The sequence below is a fragment of the Hyla sarda genome, chromosome 4, assembly GCF_029499605.1.
Source record: "Hyla sarda isolate aHylSar1 chromosome 4, aHylSar1.hap1, whole genome shotgun sequence".
NCBI classification, from domain to species: Eukaryota; Metazoa; Chordata; class Amphibia; order Anura; family Hylidae; genus Hyla; species Hyla sarda.
The window spans coordinates 287,706,218-287,724,215 of NC_079192.1; the positions used below are offsets into that span (position 1 = coordinate 287,706,218).

At 43.1% G+C, this 17,998-nt stretch overlaps 1 protein-coding gene across 2 annotated transcripts in view; it reads left to right on the forward strand.

The window, feature by feature from the left end:
* The window catches only part of MON2 (MON2 homolog, regulator of endosome-to-Golgi trafficking), a 122,550-nt gene that overhangs the window by 66,834 nt on the left and 37,718 nt on the right, over nt 1-17,998 (forward strand). For both annotated transcript variants that reach the window (XM_056574463.1, XM_056574464.1), the window contains exons 21-27: nt 3,434-3,544; nt 3,686-3,861; nt 3,941-4,103; nt 6,032-6,325; nt 6,649-6,847; nt 11,516-12,144; nt 13,308-13,451. In XM_056574463.1, the coding sequence (XP_056430438.1) occupies nt 3,434-3,544; nt 3,686-3,861; nt 3,941-4,103; nt 6,032-6,325; nt 6,649-6,847; nt 11,516-12,144; nt 13,308-13,451 (1,716 nt within the window). The remainder of the gene's footprint in view (nt 1-3,433; nt 3,545-3,685; nt 3,862-3,940; nt 4,104-6,031; nt 6,326-6,648; nt 6,848-11,515; nt 12,145-13,307; nt 13,452-17,998) is intronic.

Genomic DNA, 17,998 nt, shown 5'->3' on the forward strand with positions numbered 1-17,998 from the left:
TCTCTTCACAAAGTTTTGCAAAATGTACATCTTTTGTCTCCATGACATTTTCTGCACCATTTGTTACTTTCCCAGCATAAATCCATTGAGGCAGATTATCAGGTTTTGCAGTTTAGTAATACTAGAATATTGATGATGTACCGTATTTTTCGACGTATAAGACGCACTTTTTCTTCCCCAAAACTGGGGGGGAAAAGTCGGTGCGTCTTATACGGCGAATACACCCCTATCGCGGCGGTCCCTGCGACCATCAACGGCCGGGACCTGCGGCTAATACAGGACATCACCGATCGCGGTGATGCCCTGTATTAACCCTTCAGACGCGGCGATCAAAGCTGACCGCCGCGTCTGAAGGGAAAGTGACACTAACCCGGCTGTTCAGTCGGGCTGTTCGGGACCGCCGCGATTTCACTGCGGCGGTCCCGAACAGCCCGACTGAATAGCCGGGATAGTGCTTACAGGACACCGGGAGGGACCTTACCTGCCTCCTCGGTGTCTTCTCCGTTCAGGGATCCCCTGTATGGCCGGCGCTCTCCTTCCTCGTCATCACGTTGTCGCGTACGTGCGTCGGCGTGCGTAACGACGTGATGACGGCGACGGAGAGCGAGGATACCCGGCCGGCAGCAGAGACGTTCAGCAGCAGGCTAGCAGCAGAGCAACGGGGGACACGGCGACAGCGATGGAGCGACATCCATGGCAGCGGTGACGGGTCCGGAGCGGCGGGGACACGTGAGTATTACCTCCTATGCAGTGGTCTTCAATCTGCGGACCTCCAGATGTTGCAAAACTACAACTCCTAGCAGGCCCGGACAGCCAACGGCTGTCCGGGCATGCTGGGAGTTGTAGTTTTGCAACATCTGGAGGTCCGCAGGATGAAGACCACTATTGGGTTCAAAATCTTTATTTGCGTCCTATAGGACGAAAAATACGGTACTTGTTATTATTTCATGAAATGTGTAGATTGTGACTGTGTTGTAACTGCTTTTGTGTGTGTCTCTGTTTTGTATATGTGTTTGTGCCTAAAGGTAAAGCCACATATGGCGGTATTGATGTTTCTGTGGTCAGACCTCCATATATGAATGTAGGATATGATAAGTTTTGGTAAAGGTAATGTGTACTCCTCTGTGCAATAGAGGGTTAGTTAAGAAAATATCTCTTTACTTCATATAAAGTGTGCCACAGTATTTGTGAAAAGCCAGAGGGCATGGTGAACTAGTAATGGGTTAAAAAAAAAAAAATTTTATGCCATTGAATCGTAAAGCACGACTAATTAGTGTTGCATACATATTCTTATAATTTCTTTTTAATAGCCTTTTTATATTTTTATGCTAAGAACATGGCAAACACAGAGCACTACACTCCGTGTGCATAGCGCAAAAAACAAAACGGCAGTACACACACAACATTACCCCATGCATCCACTATCCACAGTCTATTTGAACCACAATTATCTTATGTAGAAATAAGATCACAGTTTTTTTTACCTGTCCCAAATATTGTCAATTTTATACACTGCTCAAAAAAAAATAAAGGGAACACTTAAACAACACAATGTAACTCCAAGTCAATCACACTTCTGTGAAATCACACTGTCCACTCAGGAAGCAACAATCAATTTCACATGCTATTGTGCAAATGGAACAGACAACAGGTGGAAATCATAGGCAATCAGCAAGACTCCCCAATAAAGGAGTGGTTCTGCAGGTGGTGACCACAGACCACTTCTCAGTTCCTATGCTTCCTGGCTGATGATTTGGTCACTTTTTAATGCTGGCGGTGCTTTCAATCTAGTGGTAGCATGATACAGAGTCTATAACCAACACAAGTGGCTCAGGTAGTGCAGCTCATCCAGAATGGGACATCAATGCGAGCTGTGGCAAGAAGGTTTGCTGTGTCTGTCAGCGTAGTGTCCAGAGCATGGAGGCGCTACCAGGAGACAGGCCAGTACATCAGAAGATGTGGAGGAGGCTGTAGGAGGGCAACAACCCAGCAGCAGGACTGCTACATCTGCCTTTGTGCAAGAAGAAGCACTGCCAGAGCCCTGCAAAATGTCCTCCAGCAAGCCACAAATGTGCATGTGTCCACTCAAACGGTCAGGAACAGACTCTATGAGGGTGGTATGAGGGATCGACGTCCACAGGTGGGGGTTGAGCTTACAGCCCAACACCGTGCAGGACATTTGGCATTTGCCAGAGAACACCAAGATTGGCAAATTCGCCACTGGCGCCCTGTGCTCTTCACAGATGAAAGCTGGTTCACACTGAGCACATGTGACAGACGTGACAGAGTCTGAAGATGCCGTGGAGAACGTTCTGCTGCCTGCAACATCCTCCAGCATGACCCGTTTGGTGGTGGGTCAGTAATGGTGTGGGGTGGCATTTCTTTGGGGGGCCGCACAGCCCTCCATGTGCTTGCCAGAGGTAGCCTGACTTCCATTAGGTACCGAGATGAGATCCTCAGACCCCTTGTAAAACCATATGCTGGTGCAGTTGGCCCTGGGTTCCTCCTAATGCAAGACAATGCTAGACCTCATGTGGCTGGAATGTGTCTGCAGTTACTGCAAGAGGAAGGCATTGATGCTATGGATTGGCCCGCCCGTTCCCCAGACCTGAATCCGATTGAGCACATCTGGGACATCATGTCTCACTCCATCCACAAATGCCATGTTGCACCACAGACTGTCCAGGAGGTCTGGAAGGACATCCCTCAGGAGACCATCTGCCACCTCATCAGGAGAATGCCCAGATATTGTAGGGAGGTCATACGGGCACGTGGAGGCCACACACACTACTGAGCCTCATTTTGACTTGTTTTAAGGACATTGCATCAAAGTTGGATCAGTCTGTAGTGTGGTTTTCCACTTTGATTTTGAGTGTGACTCCATATCCAGACCTCCATGGGTTGATACATTTGATTTCCATTGATAATTTTTGTGTGATTTTGTTGTCAGCACATTCAACTATGGAAAGACAAGTATTTCATACATTTAGTTCATTCATATCAAAGATGTGTTATCTTAGTGCTCCCTTTAGGTTTTTGAGCAGTGTACATTGGAACAAAAGAGTTTACAGTTTTAACCATTGAGACAGGCTAGTCTGGTCTACCGACTTCAATGTCATGACGAAACACTTTCCTGGCAGAAACCAGAACCAGCCGAGAGAACAATGTGTGCCTTGGACCGCCTCATCATTGGTTCCCAGGAGACGGACCTGTGGAGAGACCACTCTGAGAAATTGAAAACTAGTGTTTGGAAGCTCAATGACTTGAGACCAGGATGGAGCTTGTGACATTCTCATCCTGCATATACTGTAGTCCCTTTATGCATGGGACACCTGAAATGAGAAATTTGTAACATTTCCTTCATTTTTAGTACATTGCTACCTTTTCGTAAGTAATAGAGTTCTTATTTTATTTTATTTAATGTCTTTCACAGGTTTGCCAGCATCCAAACTCTAGAATGAGAGAATGGGGAGCGGAAGCATTAACATCTCTAATAAAATCAGGACTGGCTTTTAAGCATGAGCCAGAACTTTCTCAAAACCAGGTATCCCATTGCTGTTGTGCACCTGTGGTGCAGTTCAGTCACCTACACTGCTCCTATGTAACTGATAGGTAACTTACCTTATCTTTGTAGTTGAAGTAATGTTTATTTAATGTGTCATTGAAGCCTTGTTTTCTCTCTTAGAGGCTGCAATTGCTTCTCCTGAATCCCTTGAAGGAGCTTTCTGCTATCAATCACCATGATATCCGCCACAAGCAGTTGGAATGCGTTTTACAGATTTTGCAAAACCAAGGAGATAGTCTCGGGCCTGGATGGCCACTGGTTTTAGGAGTTATTGGAGCAATAAGAAATGATCAGGGGTGAGCGTAAGGAGAGAAACAATCAGATTTTTTACTATCACACCAAGCATTTTCTTATACATCCTTCATCTTTTTTAAGGGAATCTTTAATACGGACTGCTTTCCAGTGCCTTCAGTTGGTTGTGACAGACTTTCTTCCCACAATGCCTTGCACATGTCTGCAGATAGTTGTAGAGGTAGCTGGAAGCTTTGGACTTCAGAATCAGGAGTTGAATATTAGTTTGACATCTATCGGTTTGCTGGTGAGTGGGCTTTGTATATCGTTCGTCATTGTTTGTCTCCGTACAGTTACTTTCTTACCGTTCAGTGGTGTGTATTTCATCATCTCCAAATACAGGGTCAATAAAAAAGGATGATAGTGCGATATTCATAACCGAGAGAACATAACAAAAACGTATTAACACACACAGACTCACTATCTATCCAAGTTTTATTTATACTGCACTGCAAATGTTAGACAGTAGTCTAGTTCTGTCCAGACACATGCAGATACACTTATCCAAATGTGGAAATTCAGAAGTGCACCATCCTGCTATTTTTGACAGAGCTCCCTCTTTGGCATAAGCCATTCCTTTAACATGTCTAGGTAGGAGTGGCCAGTGACAGTATCCTCGGCGCAAAAGAAGAGATTATAGACTTTGCACCTGCTCATTGCACGTGTTTGGGGGAGTCCTTTGTGCCCGATAAAGGCACAGAACATAAATGTACGTCCTGGTGAGGTGGTACTTAACGCACAAGAACGTACATTTATGTCCTTACATAACCGCAAGCATCGGAGCGATGCTCGGGTCTTGTGCAGCAGGTTCCTGCTGCTGATAGCAGCCAAGGGCCCGCCGGTAATGGCCGACATCCATGATCGCGCGGATGTCTGCCATTAACCCCTCAGATGCCGTGATCAATACAGATCACGGCATCTGCTCTAAAATGGATGATCGGATCGCCCGCAGCACTGCCGCGGAGATCCGATCATCCAGAACGGCAGAGGGAGGTCCCCTCACCTGCCTCCGCTGCCTTCCACGGGTCTTCTGCTCTGGTCTGAGATCGAGCAAATAAGAGCAGAAGATGACAGATAATGCTGATAAGTGCTATGCCCTATGCAGAGCACTGAACAGTATTAGCAATCAAATGATTGCTATAAATAGTCCCCTATTGGGACTATTAAAGTGTAAAAAATAAAAGAAAAAAAAGTAATAATAAAAAAAAGTTAAAAATCCCCCCAATAAAAATGTAAATTGCCCCATTTTCCCCATTTCACCCCCAAAAAGTGAAAAAATAAAAATGTATAACCATATTTGGTATCGCCGCATACGTAAATATCCAAATTATTCAAATATAATGTTAATGATACTGTATGGTGAGCGGCGTGAATGTAAAAAGAAAAAAAAAGTCCAAAATTGCAGCTTTTTTTTTTTTTTTTTTTAGAACATTTTATTCCCCAAAAAATTTATAAAAAATGTATTAAAAGTTTTATATATACAAATATGGTATCGATAAAAAGTACAGATCACAGCGCAAAAAATTTGCCCTCATACTTCAAATGAGAGGGAATTTTAAATGTACTAATTTGGTTAAAAAGTTTGCGATTTTTTTAAGCGCAACAGTAATAGAAAAGTTATTATCATGAGTATCATTTTAATTGTATTGACCCAAAGAATAAAGAACACATGTCATTTTTACCGTAAATTGTATGGCGTGAAATCAAAACCTTCCAAAATAGTATTTTTTTGGTTGCGCCATACATTTTATGATAAAGTGAGTGATGTCATTACAACTGACAACTGGTCACGCAAAAAACAAGCCCTCATACTAGTCTGTGGATGAAAATATAAAAGAGTTATGATTTTTTTGAAGGCAAGAAGGAAAAAACGAAAACGTAAAAATAAAATTGTCTAAGTCCTTAAGGTCAAAATGGGCTGAGTCCTTAAGGGGTTAATTTTCCCACTGCAATGAAAGGTCACCTCATCGCTGGACACCAACCTGTAGGCAAATTCATCCACTACCAATTGGCTCTGCATGTCAATGCAAAAGTCATGGCGCTTTGGTTTATCATGTGGTTGAAGAAGTTGTAATCTGTATACCTAGGACATGTGAAATTTCTTTTTTGTAATGACCAAGTACATTTTTAAGTTTTTCTCTTACCATCTTAAGGTACTGTGGTTTTGTTTTTCAGTGGAACATCTCAGATTACTTCTTCCAACGAGGAGAAACTATAGAAAAAGAGTTAAACAGAGAGGAAGAATTACTCCAGATGCAGGCAAAACAGAAAGGAGTGGCTTTAAATCGACCATTCCACCCTGCACCCCCATTCGATTGCCTGTGGCTGTGTCTTTACGCCAAACTGGGAGAACTTTGTGTTGACACACGACCTGCAGTCAGAAAGAGTGCTGGCCAGACATTGTTCTCTACAGTTGGAGCTCATGGAACTTTACTGCAGCATCAGACATGGCATACTGTCATTTGGAAGGTATTACAGTGCACTTTATAGGCAGGGGTTCACTAAAGAGTAATTTATATACGTTTTGGATCAGCTCAGTACCCTTGTTAGTCTGTTAAAAATACTCATCCTAATGTGTGCCACTCCATAATATTTACTTGGCATTAGCAGTTTTTTTTCTGATTATTTAAATTGATTTCAATTGATTTAAAATAAAGATATTTAACTAATGCATTATACTACATGCCTTACCATAGTGTTGTACATGCCAACATAATACCTTTATACCTTAATAACTATCTTATCTCTGTATTAAAGAACATATTTTTATCTGTTTTCTTTACTTGCTCTAGGTTCTGTTCCACCTTTTAGATCAAGTTAGAGAGTCTTCTACAACAGCTGATAAAGAGAAGATTGAATCGGGAGGTGGTAACATCCTCATACACCACTCAAGAGACACAGCAGAGAAACAATGGGCAGAAACCTGGGTACTAACTCTTGCAGGGGTAGCCCGAATATTTAACACTAGACGATACCTCTTACAGCCATTAGGTAAGAACAGATTCTATTTTACCATCTTGAAAGAATACATCTTTTGCTTTCTATTTTCAAATTTCAAGTACCTTATTAAGACTTTCTGAAGTAATACAGGGGGGATTCACTTGTTGGTACATTTAGCAATAGGCCAGAGGGGAGATGAGCTGCAATGTGCTATGGAGGACCTGGTATGGAACTGTAACATTTAGTGTCCTTCCAATGTTACTCTTCTGCCGGATATTCAGATCCAACATGGAGATGCAAGGCTGCACAATGGGTGGTACAGATGACATGCATTGTGCATGCGTCCGAATAATTAGGATACAACCCCTGCATTTTTAGCTCTCCATGCCAGTAAAAAAGATTGGGCAGAATATTAACATTGGAGAGACTCCTTAATTTTCTGTGTTTCTTTGATAATACATGAGCATTGAATAGTGGCAGCAGCAGGAGGTGATCAGTGATGACTTTGTTTTTTCCTGCTACAGATCTTCTTTTTAAACGTGTATAGATGTAAAAACTTTAGCTGATATGATCAGTGGTTGTTACCAGGCAACCTTTCTGGTTCTATCTAGTGTCCAGACTGGCTTGGAGGGGTATTCCCATCCGATCTGGGACATTTATGGTATATCCACAAGATATGCCATAAGTGTCTGATAGATGCGGACCACACAGAAAGATACGGCTCTGGCACTTCGTGATAAGTCACAGTTCACGCTCAGCAGAGCGGTTAGAAACCACACTTGACAGCACCTTTTATTTCTGATAGATGCAGGTGGGGGTGATTGGAAAGCTACACTATTTATGTTACTCAGGAGCTGGCAGTGTTTTCTGTAACTCCCATTAAACCCTTAAGGACATGCGCCGTAAATGTACGATACTGCAGCTAATAACTTTGTGCACAGCGCTGTATGTTTACGGCACGGCTATGAAGCGAGCTATATGCAAGGTGGGTGTCAGCAGCCACGGAGCCGTCTGTAAAGGCGGACATCAGCAATCGCGCTGATGTCCGCCATTAACCCCTCAGATGCTGTGATGAATACAGATCACGGCATCTACAGCAGTACGTCCGTCCCCCGGCGTTGCGTCCGTCCGTCCCCCGGCGTCTGACATCGAGCAGACCAGAGAAGATTTCCGATAACCCTGATCAGTGCTATGCCTATGTATAGCACTGAACAGTATTAGCAATCTTATGATTGCTATAAATAGTCCCCTATGGGGACTTAAAAAGTGTAAAATAAATGTAAAAATTGTATTTATTTTTTTTAAATGGGAAAAACATTGGAAAAAGCCCCTCCACCAATAAAGATTTAAATCACCCCTTTTCTCCATTTTAATCCAAAAAGCATAAAAAATTATAAATAATAAACGTTTGGTATCGCTGTGTGCATAAGTGTCCGAACTATAAAAATATAATGCTAAGGATCCAATAAGGTGAATGGCATAAATGTTAAAATATATATATATAGTCTTCTTTTTGGTGACATCACATTGCAAAAATGTTTTATAAAAAGCGATTAAAAAGCCAAATATACGCAAGAGTGGTACCTAAAAAAAAAAAAATACAGATCATGCCACAAAAACTGAGCCCTCACACATCCCCGAATGCAGAAAAATTTGTTAGAGGTGGTCAAAATAGGGCAAAATTAAACTGATTTTGTGGGGAAAAAAAAAGTTTGAGATTTTTTAAAAGCAGTACAATAATAGAGATGTATGTAACCATGGGTATAATTTTTATCTTATTGACCCACAAAATGAAGAAAACGTAATTTTTATCATAAAGTGTACAACGTAAAGACAAAATGCCCCCAAATTTGCCAATTTGTGATTTTCGTTTAAATTTCCTTATAAAAAAATTATAAGGAAATCTTGATTGACGGCTCACGTCACCGCTCTCCTCCGTCTGCTTAGGGTGCAGAGCGATGACGCAAGCCGTCAATCAAGCCGACTGGGTGGGGCTACGGCCGGTGTGACGGGTGCTGGTAAGTATGAGTCCCCCCCCAGGGGACTACTTGCAGAGCGGCCGGGGGGAACTTTAGAACTTAATATCTTCACCATCCCTGGGGCAAAAATGTTCCCCGGGGATGGTGAAGGTAACTTCACAAATTTCTCTGTAGCATACAGCAGCTGATAAGTACTGGAAGGTTTAAGATTTTGAAATAGAAGTAATTTACAAATCTGTTTAACTTTCTGGCACCAGTTGATATGAAAACATTTGTTTTCCACTTGTTTCCACCAAAGTTCCCCTTTAACTCCTTAACGCGGTGACCTTGCGTCATATTGGGTCGGTCCTAGCGTCCATCAATGGCCGGGACCCGCTGCTAATACTCATCATGGTGATGCCCGGTATTAACCCTTCAGACGCGGCGATCAAAGTTGACTGCCACATCTGAAGTGAAACTGAAAGCATCCCGGCAGCTCAGTCGGGCTGTTCAAGACCGCTGAAGTGAAATCGCGGCTTCCCGAACAGCTTGCAGGATGCAAGGAGGATCCCTACCTGCCTCCTGCGTGTCTGATCGCCAAATGACTGCTCCGTGCCTGAGATCCTGGCAGGAGCAGTCGAGCGGCGAGAACACTGATCAATGCTATGTCAATGCATGGCCGTGAACAGTGTAGGAAATCAGTGTGTGCAATGTTATAGTCCCCTATGGGAGCTATAACATTGCAAACAAAAAGTGTTAATAAATGTGATTTAACCCCTTCCCTAATCAAAGTCAGAATCACCCCCCCTTTTCCGATAAAAAAACAAAACTATGTAAATAAAAATAACTCTAAACATATGTGGTATCGCCGCGTGCGTAAATGTCCAAACTATAAAAAAAATATATTGTTAATTAGATCGCACGGTCAATGGCGTACACGTAAAAATATTCCAAAGTTTAAAATAGGGTATTTTTGGTCACTTTTTATACCATTAAAAAATGAATAAAAAGCGATCAAAAAGTCCGATCAAAATAAAAATGGTACCGATAAAAACTTGAGATCACGGCACAAAAAAATTTGCCCTCATACATCCCCATATGCGGAAAAAAAAAAGTTATAGGGGTCAGAAGATGACATTTTTAAACATACAAATTTTCCTGCATGTAGTTATGATTTTTTCCAGAAGTACGACAAAATCAAACCTATATAAGTAGGGTATCATTTTAATCGTATGGACCTACAGAATAAAGATAAGGTGTCCTTTTTGCCTAAAAAAGCCCTGCGTAGAAACTGAAGCCCCCAACAGTTACAAAATGGCGTTTTTTTCTTCAATTTTGTCGCACAAAAAAATAAGCCATAATATGGATTTTTTGGTGGAAAATTAAGGGTTATGATTTTTAAAAGGTGAGGAGGAAAAAACGAAAATGCAAAAATTGAAAAATGCTGAGTCCTTAAAGGAAAACTGTCAGCTTGTTCCCCCCACACTAACCAGCATTACTGGCTGGTAGTGCGGGAGACGATGATCAGTTTGATGCATTCCATGCCCGTATCCGCAGCGCTGTTCGCCAGTTATCTTCTTTCTTCTTGATATGCAAACTAGCTGCTAACTGGCACGGGCAGGGTTACTGCCTTCATCTGGCACTGTGACGTAACCGCCGCCCGGCCTGCAGCATCGCTCGGCTTATGAATATTCATATGTTCTTCCTTATCATCTCCCTCTCCTCCCTGCTGATTTCAGGGCTCCGCTGCGCTGAAGCGGCTTCCGGGTGTAGACAGGAAGCCAGCACATGCGCAGTGGAGTCCTGAAATCAGCGGGGAGAGAGGGAGATAAGGAAGAACATATGAATATTCATAAGCCGGGCGGTGCTGCGGGCCGGGCGGTAGTTACGTCACAGTGCCAGATGAAGGCAGTAACCCCTCCCGTGCCAGTTAGCAGCTAATTTGCATATATAAAAAAAAAAAAAAAGAAGATAACGGGCGAACGGCTGGGCAGATCCGGGCATGGTATTCATCAAACTGATCAGCATCCCCCGCACTACCAGCCAGTACTGCTGGTTAGTGCGGGGGGAGCAAGCTGACGGTTTTCCTTTAAGGGGGTTAAGGTACCACACAGTTTCATTTTAACATACGTTACTATAAACAGTAACTGAATTACTAAACCTTCTAATAGCAAATAATAATGTGATCCCTTCTGTTACACAGGGATGTAAGGCTGTCATTGATAACCTTCTTTTATGTGTAACAGTACATCGTCCTGTGGGGCCTTTCTCCTGTTATCCTAACATGCCGAAAGTGCTGTGAGGTGCCGCTCATTGACAGCAGTCTGCTTATGCACAGTATAGGCCAGTGTTTGCCAACCAGGGTGCCTCCAGCTATGGCCAAACTACAACTCCCAGCATGCCCGGACAGCCTTTGGCTGTCCGGGCATGCTGGGAGTTGCAGTTTGGCCACAGCTTGAGGCACCCTGGTTGGGGAACACTGGTATAGGCAGAAAGCTGTCATTCAGTGGGCCTGAGTGCATGCACATAATGAAGAGGACTAGTGTATAGTGCTTGATGTCCATGATATTTAAGAGGATATCAGTAGAACAGCTGCATAAAGTGTTGTAAGTACCTAATACACTATTCTGCTCCGCTTCTCTGACACTAGGTTATGCTGCCCTCCAAACCCTTTGACAGTCTTTTTGAGCATGATCAATATTCCAGTACTTGAAATGTCATAGATTTTGATTACTTTCCTCTTTATTGCTTCCTGATGTAGGTGACTTTTCAAAGGCTTGGGATGTTCTTCTGGATCACATTCAGTCGGCAGCTCTCAGCAAGAACAATGAAGTTTCCTTAGCTGCACTCAAAAGCTTACAGGAAATATTGCAGATTGTTAGCCCAACCAGAGAAATGGAGAGACCAGAGTCGCTGCCTGGCATTTCAGTAACTGTACCTGCTCTTATTGGGCCAGTTACAGCTGCTGGGCCAGGTAGACCACTGACAAGAGCGGACTCTGCGCTGGAGAGACTTAACAGATGTAATAGCACTGAGCAGCCCATAGCCATGGATGAGATTGAAGACTCAGCTCTGTGGTGGGCTGCGTGGAACACCTGGTATAGGATCGGTTCAGAAAGTACAAAGCCTCCAACGACATGTGACAAACTAACTTTTATCCCAAGTCAGCCGTTCCTCACAGCTTTAATTCAGATTTTCCCAGCTCTTTATCAGCACATCAAAACTGCTTTTAACATGGATGACCTACAAAAGCTTGGGGTTATATTACACGGGGCTGTGTCAGTGCCTATAAGCTCGGATGCCTCTCCTTTCATCCTCCCTTCTTATACTGAAGCAGTGTTGACAAGCCTGCAGGAATCTGTGCTTACAGCTTTGGATGTCCTACAAAAGGTGACTGTCAGTCTCGTCTTCACTTTCACATTTTTGGCTTTTCTTTTCTTTTTTTTTTTACCTGACACCACATACAATTTTCAATCATCCAACGCTGAAAGCTGACATTGAAAGATAAAAAAAAAATTCTTAATAAGCTACATTTATTTTAATTTAAATGTGAGACTGGTTTTGCCTGTTTGTATACGTAGAAACCACATCTGCTCATATATTTCACTTTGTCACCAGTTGGCAACTCCCTTTTTTTAGTATTTGACTAATTTTGCTACCTCCTAGATATGATCATTGTAAAAGGCTTTGTTCACTGTGCGACAACTGCATTTTTATTTTCATTGTGTCGAAAAACTTATTGTCTTGTCTGTGCAGATCTTTGTGTCTCCATAATTACAAAAAATAAGCAAATCCTATGTCGCCTTAGGGTGCGGTGCGTTCACACTGAGTAATTCGAGAGGGATTTACTCGAGTAATTCCTCTTGAATTCTCCGCTTAGAAATAATTAGCATCTGCTTTGCCATTGACTTCAATGTATTTTACTCTGCACTGTTCACACTGCGTAAATTCCGCTAGAAGAAAGAACATGTTCATTCTTCTTGCGGAATACACGAGCAGAAGTCCATTGTAGTCTATGGTAAAAAAAAATTCTGCTTGAAATAGTTTCCGCACTGAATTTGCGCGGAAATTCCGCACAAAAAAAATAAAAAGGGAAATTCCAATTGGTGGTTGTAGTCCAGCAAAAAAAATAAAAATAAATAAAACCCAGTTTCCTCCTATGTTCCTCGCAGAATTTTTACTTAGGAAAGGGTGTGTTCACACTCACATCTGTCCCCTACTTCTTCTTTACACAGACCTGGTTGGTTATCAAGAAAAAGGGGACAGATGGAAGATAGTATAACTACAGGATCACCTTTATTTTGTAGTCTGTTCCTAGGGAAATACATAGCTAGGCATAGGAACTGCATACACAGCTATAGAAATGTTTTATTCAAGACTGCATTATTGGTTTCAATTTATTTATTTATTTTTTAGAATGATTATGAATGTGATTTTTTACTTTTTTTTTTCGTTTGTTTGTTTTTTGCAATCAGTATTTACCATGGAGAAATGCTCTAAGGTGAAGTTTTACATTTATACCTATTTGTGTCTTTTTTTTTCTCTCCTTCTAGGCCATCTGTGTAGGACCAGAAAATATGCAGATAATGTATCCTGCCATTTTTGACCAGCTGTCTGCATTTGTACAGTTTTCTTGTAAACCTCCTCAGTATGGCAAACTAGAAACAAAGCACATTGCTAATGCCAAATACAATCAGGTATGTATTATATTGTCACTCTGTTGATGATTGGTGCCTGGTCACTGCTCTCCTTGCTGCAAATGGCAAATGTTCAGCAATAAACCATCATTTGCCTGCCTGAGTGTTTCCATTACACCACACCATCAGTGTCACAAACATATTATAAAATTCTTAGCTCTGTGTAAGAGTTTTTTCACTGCAGCCCCCCCCCCCCCCTTCTGAATCTGATGGCTACTCTTGAGACATCCAGCAAATAGATTCTATTACTAGTGGAGGATACAGTCTGCTGCTCCATTTCTCTTTATGTATAATAACATGGCTACCTGCTGCTTGCTGGTAGCAATATGTTCTGGCCCATAGAGGGTTTAACGCAGGGAACACTACCTATGAAATCCATGTGCCCTAAAAGGGCATAGCACAAGCCATTTAGTAGCTATATTAAAGGGAATCTATCAGATGGTTTCACATAGTATAACTAATCACAGGGCAAAAAAGAGAAATGCCTTTAAAAGGGTACTTCACTGCTCAGCGTTTGGACCAAACTGTTCCGAATGCTGGAGCCGGCACCGGTAGCTCGTGAGGTCATAGCCCCGCCCCCTCATGACATCAAGCCCCACCCCTTCAATGTAATTCTATGGGAGGGGGCGTAACAGCCATCACGCCCCCTCCCATAGGCTTGCATTGAGGGGCGGGGTGTGAGGTCATGAGGAAGCGGGGCTATGACTTCTCAAGCTCCCGACTCCAGCGTTCAGAACAATTTGTACCAAACACTGAGAGTACCCCATTAAGTATTGCACTACCAAAACACTTTTTGTTTTTGCCTTTTGCAGCACACTTGAAGATGGTGCTGCTGTATTTTTCTACACTATTCTTTATTTATTTTTTTTGCATTTGCTGGGGCCTAGGAGGCCGGGTCCTAACACTGTGTGCACCAAATGAAATGTGGTGGTGCAGCTTTTTGCTACACTGAGCATCAAGTAGGGGTTAAAAGAACCTTCACAAGCATACCCTTAGGTTTGTGAACTGCGTTAAGTGGCCAGCAATTCCATCACCCATAGCACAGAAGCTGCACATTAGGGCCATTTATTCTGAATCTTTTCAATCTTCTCAGCTTTTCCTGTTCTAGAACATAATGCCGATAGATTAAAGAACAATTTTATGGTGAGAGGTAAGGGCTATATTTTTAATTGACCATCATCCCTCGACAAAGCTGCTGTTTGTACAAAGTACCTGTCAGGTTTGGCAGGTCTCTGTTTTTTTAAATGTTTATTTAGACTATACATCATTCTTACTTTTTGTATATATGGCTCTTGTGGGGCATACACATGTTTTATTTATTTTCCTTGTGGGCTCTCATGTTGAGGTGCATGCCTTTTCGCAAACTTTTTCACCATGTATATTTAGCCAGAGATTTCACAATCTTTGTCTGTTGTGAGCAGGGTTTCTTTATTTTGTGTTTTTATTGTTTACGATTATGGAATGTATTTTTGTCTTTTGTTTTTTTTTCTTTTGTATTGTTAAAATACTAGTTTTGTCCATTATGCACATTATGCATTTTTGAATGCTTGCATCAGCAAATTACACTATACACTGGGACATTTTCTCTTTGGGTTTATCATTTGCATATATGTAAATTACATTTCTCGGTCGCTCTTCATTGGGGGACACAGACACTGATGGGTATATGCTCTTGCCACTAGGAGGCGCTGACACTAGGAAAAAAAAGTCGGCTCCTCCCTTGCCGGATATACCCGCCCTCTGGAAATTAGGTAATCAGTTTTAGTTAGTGTCAGTAGGAGGCAAGACACAGGTCTGGGAGATCCCCAGACCTGGTCTTTTTTATTATTTTCTAGTAAGGGCTGTTTAGTTAGCTTTTTTCCTCCCATTTGTTTCTCATTTTCAGGTGGGGGTTCAAGAGCATGGCGCTACCTGTTCCCCCATATGCAACAAAGGGGCACAGACAATAGAGTATGTACTGTTAACTCCTTCTCGCCAACGGCCAGCGCCTGGAGGTTGTACCTTGGGTCCGGGTCCCCCACTGCCCCTGCTCGCCCTGCTATCTTAGCCTGGTATGATGCAGCGTGGCCATAATCTGGTTGAAGACTTCAGGGTGAGTATCTGGAGTCTTTGGGTAAGTATGACCCCCTCCCCCTCTCCCAGAAAGCCCAAACCAGAATGGCGGTGGTCCAGTACTCAAGGGGTTGAGGGACACTACATGGGGGGCTCGGTTCCCGGCGATATGTAAGGGGCTTCCTGTGCAGCTCCTCTTCTCCGGCACCCATCCCTGTTACATGCAGTTACTCTGCCGGAGGGACGGCAGTGCTCCTCTACCCCTACAGCTATAATGCCAAACAGCGCGGATGGCCACAGTCTTATCTTCCGGCTTCTCCGGCAGAATTAATCAGCACACCGCATTTGCTCACTGTGCAGCCGCTGGCCCTTTCCAGCATCCTCCTGCGATCTCTCTCTCTCTCGCCATCCACCGGCGCTTCTCTGGAGCGCTTTTGCTAGCTGGGGTAATTCCTTCCCTCTCCCCCGCTGCTCTGCCGTCGGGCTTATACTGTAAGCCGGTGGCCATTATTGCACGCATAGCACCGCTCTCCTTCCCCTCTACCTCTACCCATTTTGGCTGAGGGGGAGTAGACACATTGCTACCCTCTCCCCTCTCCGTATCGCAGGAACGGGGGTCTCAATTCTTTTTCTCCCTCCCTTCTTCCGCAGCTCGGGAACGGGGGTCTCCTTCTGTTCCCTCCCTCCTGCTTGTCCCCTTGTGTGTGCGCTACAAGGGTCTCCGCCCCGACACACGCCTTCCGGCAGCAGAGCAAGTGGGAGTGTATAGGGGAGAGGCAGACCTGCTGACACTGTCCTCAGCATGGATCTTCTCCTTGGCCTTGTAGCCATGGAAATAAAATGTGTGTGTATGTATGTATATATAATTTTTGCCCCCAATGAGCTCCCTCTGGTGTCACTTTTATGAATTGCATCTTTGCAGTCTCTTCTCCCTATATCTAGGAGGGGACCCTTCCAACTGAAGTTGGGGGGTCGATTTAATTTTGGCACAATTTTGGTAGTACTTTTGTACTCCATGGGGGTATTTATCAATTTTTCCTGTTGACAGTTTGTTTTTACCCTTTTTTTTTTTTTTCACTTTGGTTTTCGTGGACATGCACCAAATTTATCATTTGGTGCAAGTTGTTAGTAATTTTGGCTCAAATGTTGAAATCAGCTGTTCACAGCGCCTTTAACACAGAACTTACCACCACAGAGGACCCTGTAGAACTGCTATTTCGGAGTCCCTCCTGCAGTATATCAGCAAGCGACGTGAGTTATTTTCTTTTGTGGGGTTTATAGCCACCATGTGAAATAGTTTTTATTTTCAACTCGAGGCTAGGCGCAGTTTTTCCCTGTGTTTTGGCGTTTTTTCTGGCGTTTTTACCTTTGTGTGGAATTTGCCTTTGGCTAAGTTTCCACTTGGCTTTTTGTCCTGCGTTTTTAGGGATTAATAAAACGCATGAAAAAACGCCTGAAAAATCGCCAGTGCAATGTCCTGCATCTGGCGTTTTTTCATTTGTGTGGAAATTGCCTTTTTGTCACCTTTTGGCATTTTTTTATTTTTTTTTTGTGCCCAAAATTTGTTGGGTACCAAAAAAAGAAAAAAGGATGCTGCAGTGAGGTAAAACATTTTATTAAACGAGTATAGTGCAGAGCAGGTATGCGAGCGATGTATACAGCCGCTCTGCATCTCTGCTATAGACAGGACGATCACAGCGGGTGTCAGTAGTGACATCCACTGTGATGTGTCCTTAAGCAGGCACTACTACTCCCAACATGGAGCACACTCTGCTCTATGCTGGGAGCTGTAGGATCTGCATTAATAGACAGATCACAGCGAGTGTAAGTTCTGACATCCGCTGCGATCTGTCTATTAATGCAGGTACTACAGCTCCCAGCATGAGGCAGAGTGTACTCCATGTTGGGAGTAGTATTACCTGCAGTTATGGAAAGATCACAGCGGGTGTCACTCCTGACACCCGTTGTGATCCTCCTGTATACTGTAGAGATGCAGGCGGCCACTCTTCTATGGTCCCCTGCACGGCCGTATATATACACATATTCCTATTTCTCACAGAGAGCTGAGAGCTGTGATTGGCTGGAACCATATATATACGTCAGTGCAGGGGACCATAGGGTCAGTGCAGGGGACCATAGAAGAGCAGCCGCCGCATCTATACATTATACAGAAAGATCGCAGCGGGCGATCTGTCTATTAGTACAGGTACTACTACTCCCATCATGGAACAGTGTGTTCTATGCTGGGAGTAGTAGTACTACCTAAAAAATGTTTTTAAAAAAGTGAAAAACACGCACACACTACATTTTTATTATTGTCGACTACATTTTTAGTGTTTTCCCCGCACACATAAATTGATCCCTGTTTAAAAATTGGAATTTGCCTTTGTTTTACATGTTCTGACATTGCTATGTGTGTTTTCCATGTGCAAAATTTCTTGGCGGTGAATTGCGGCCAAAAAAACCCTAAAGGCGCAAAATTGCGCCAAAGATCG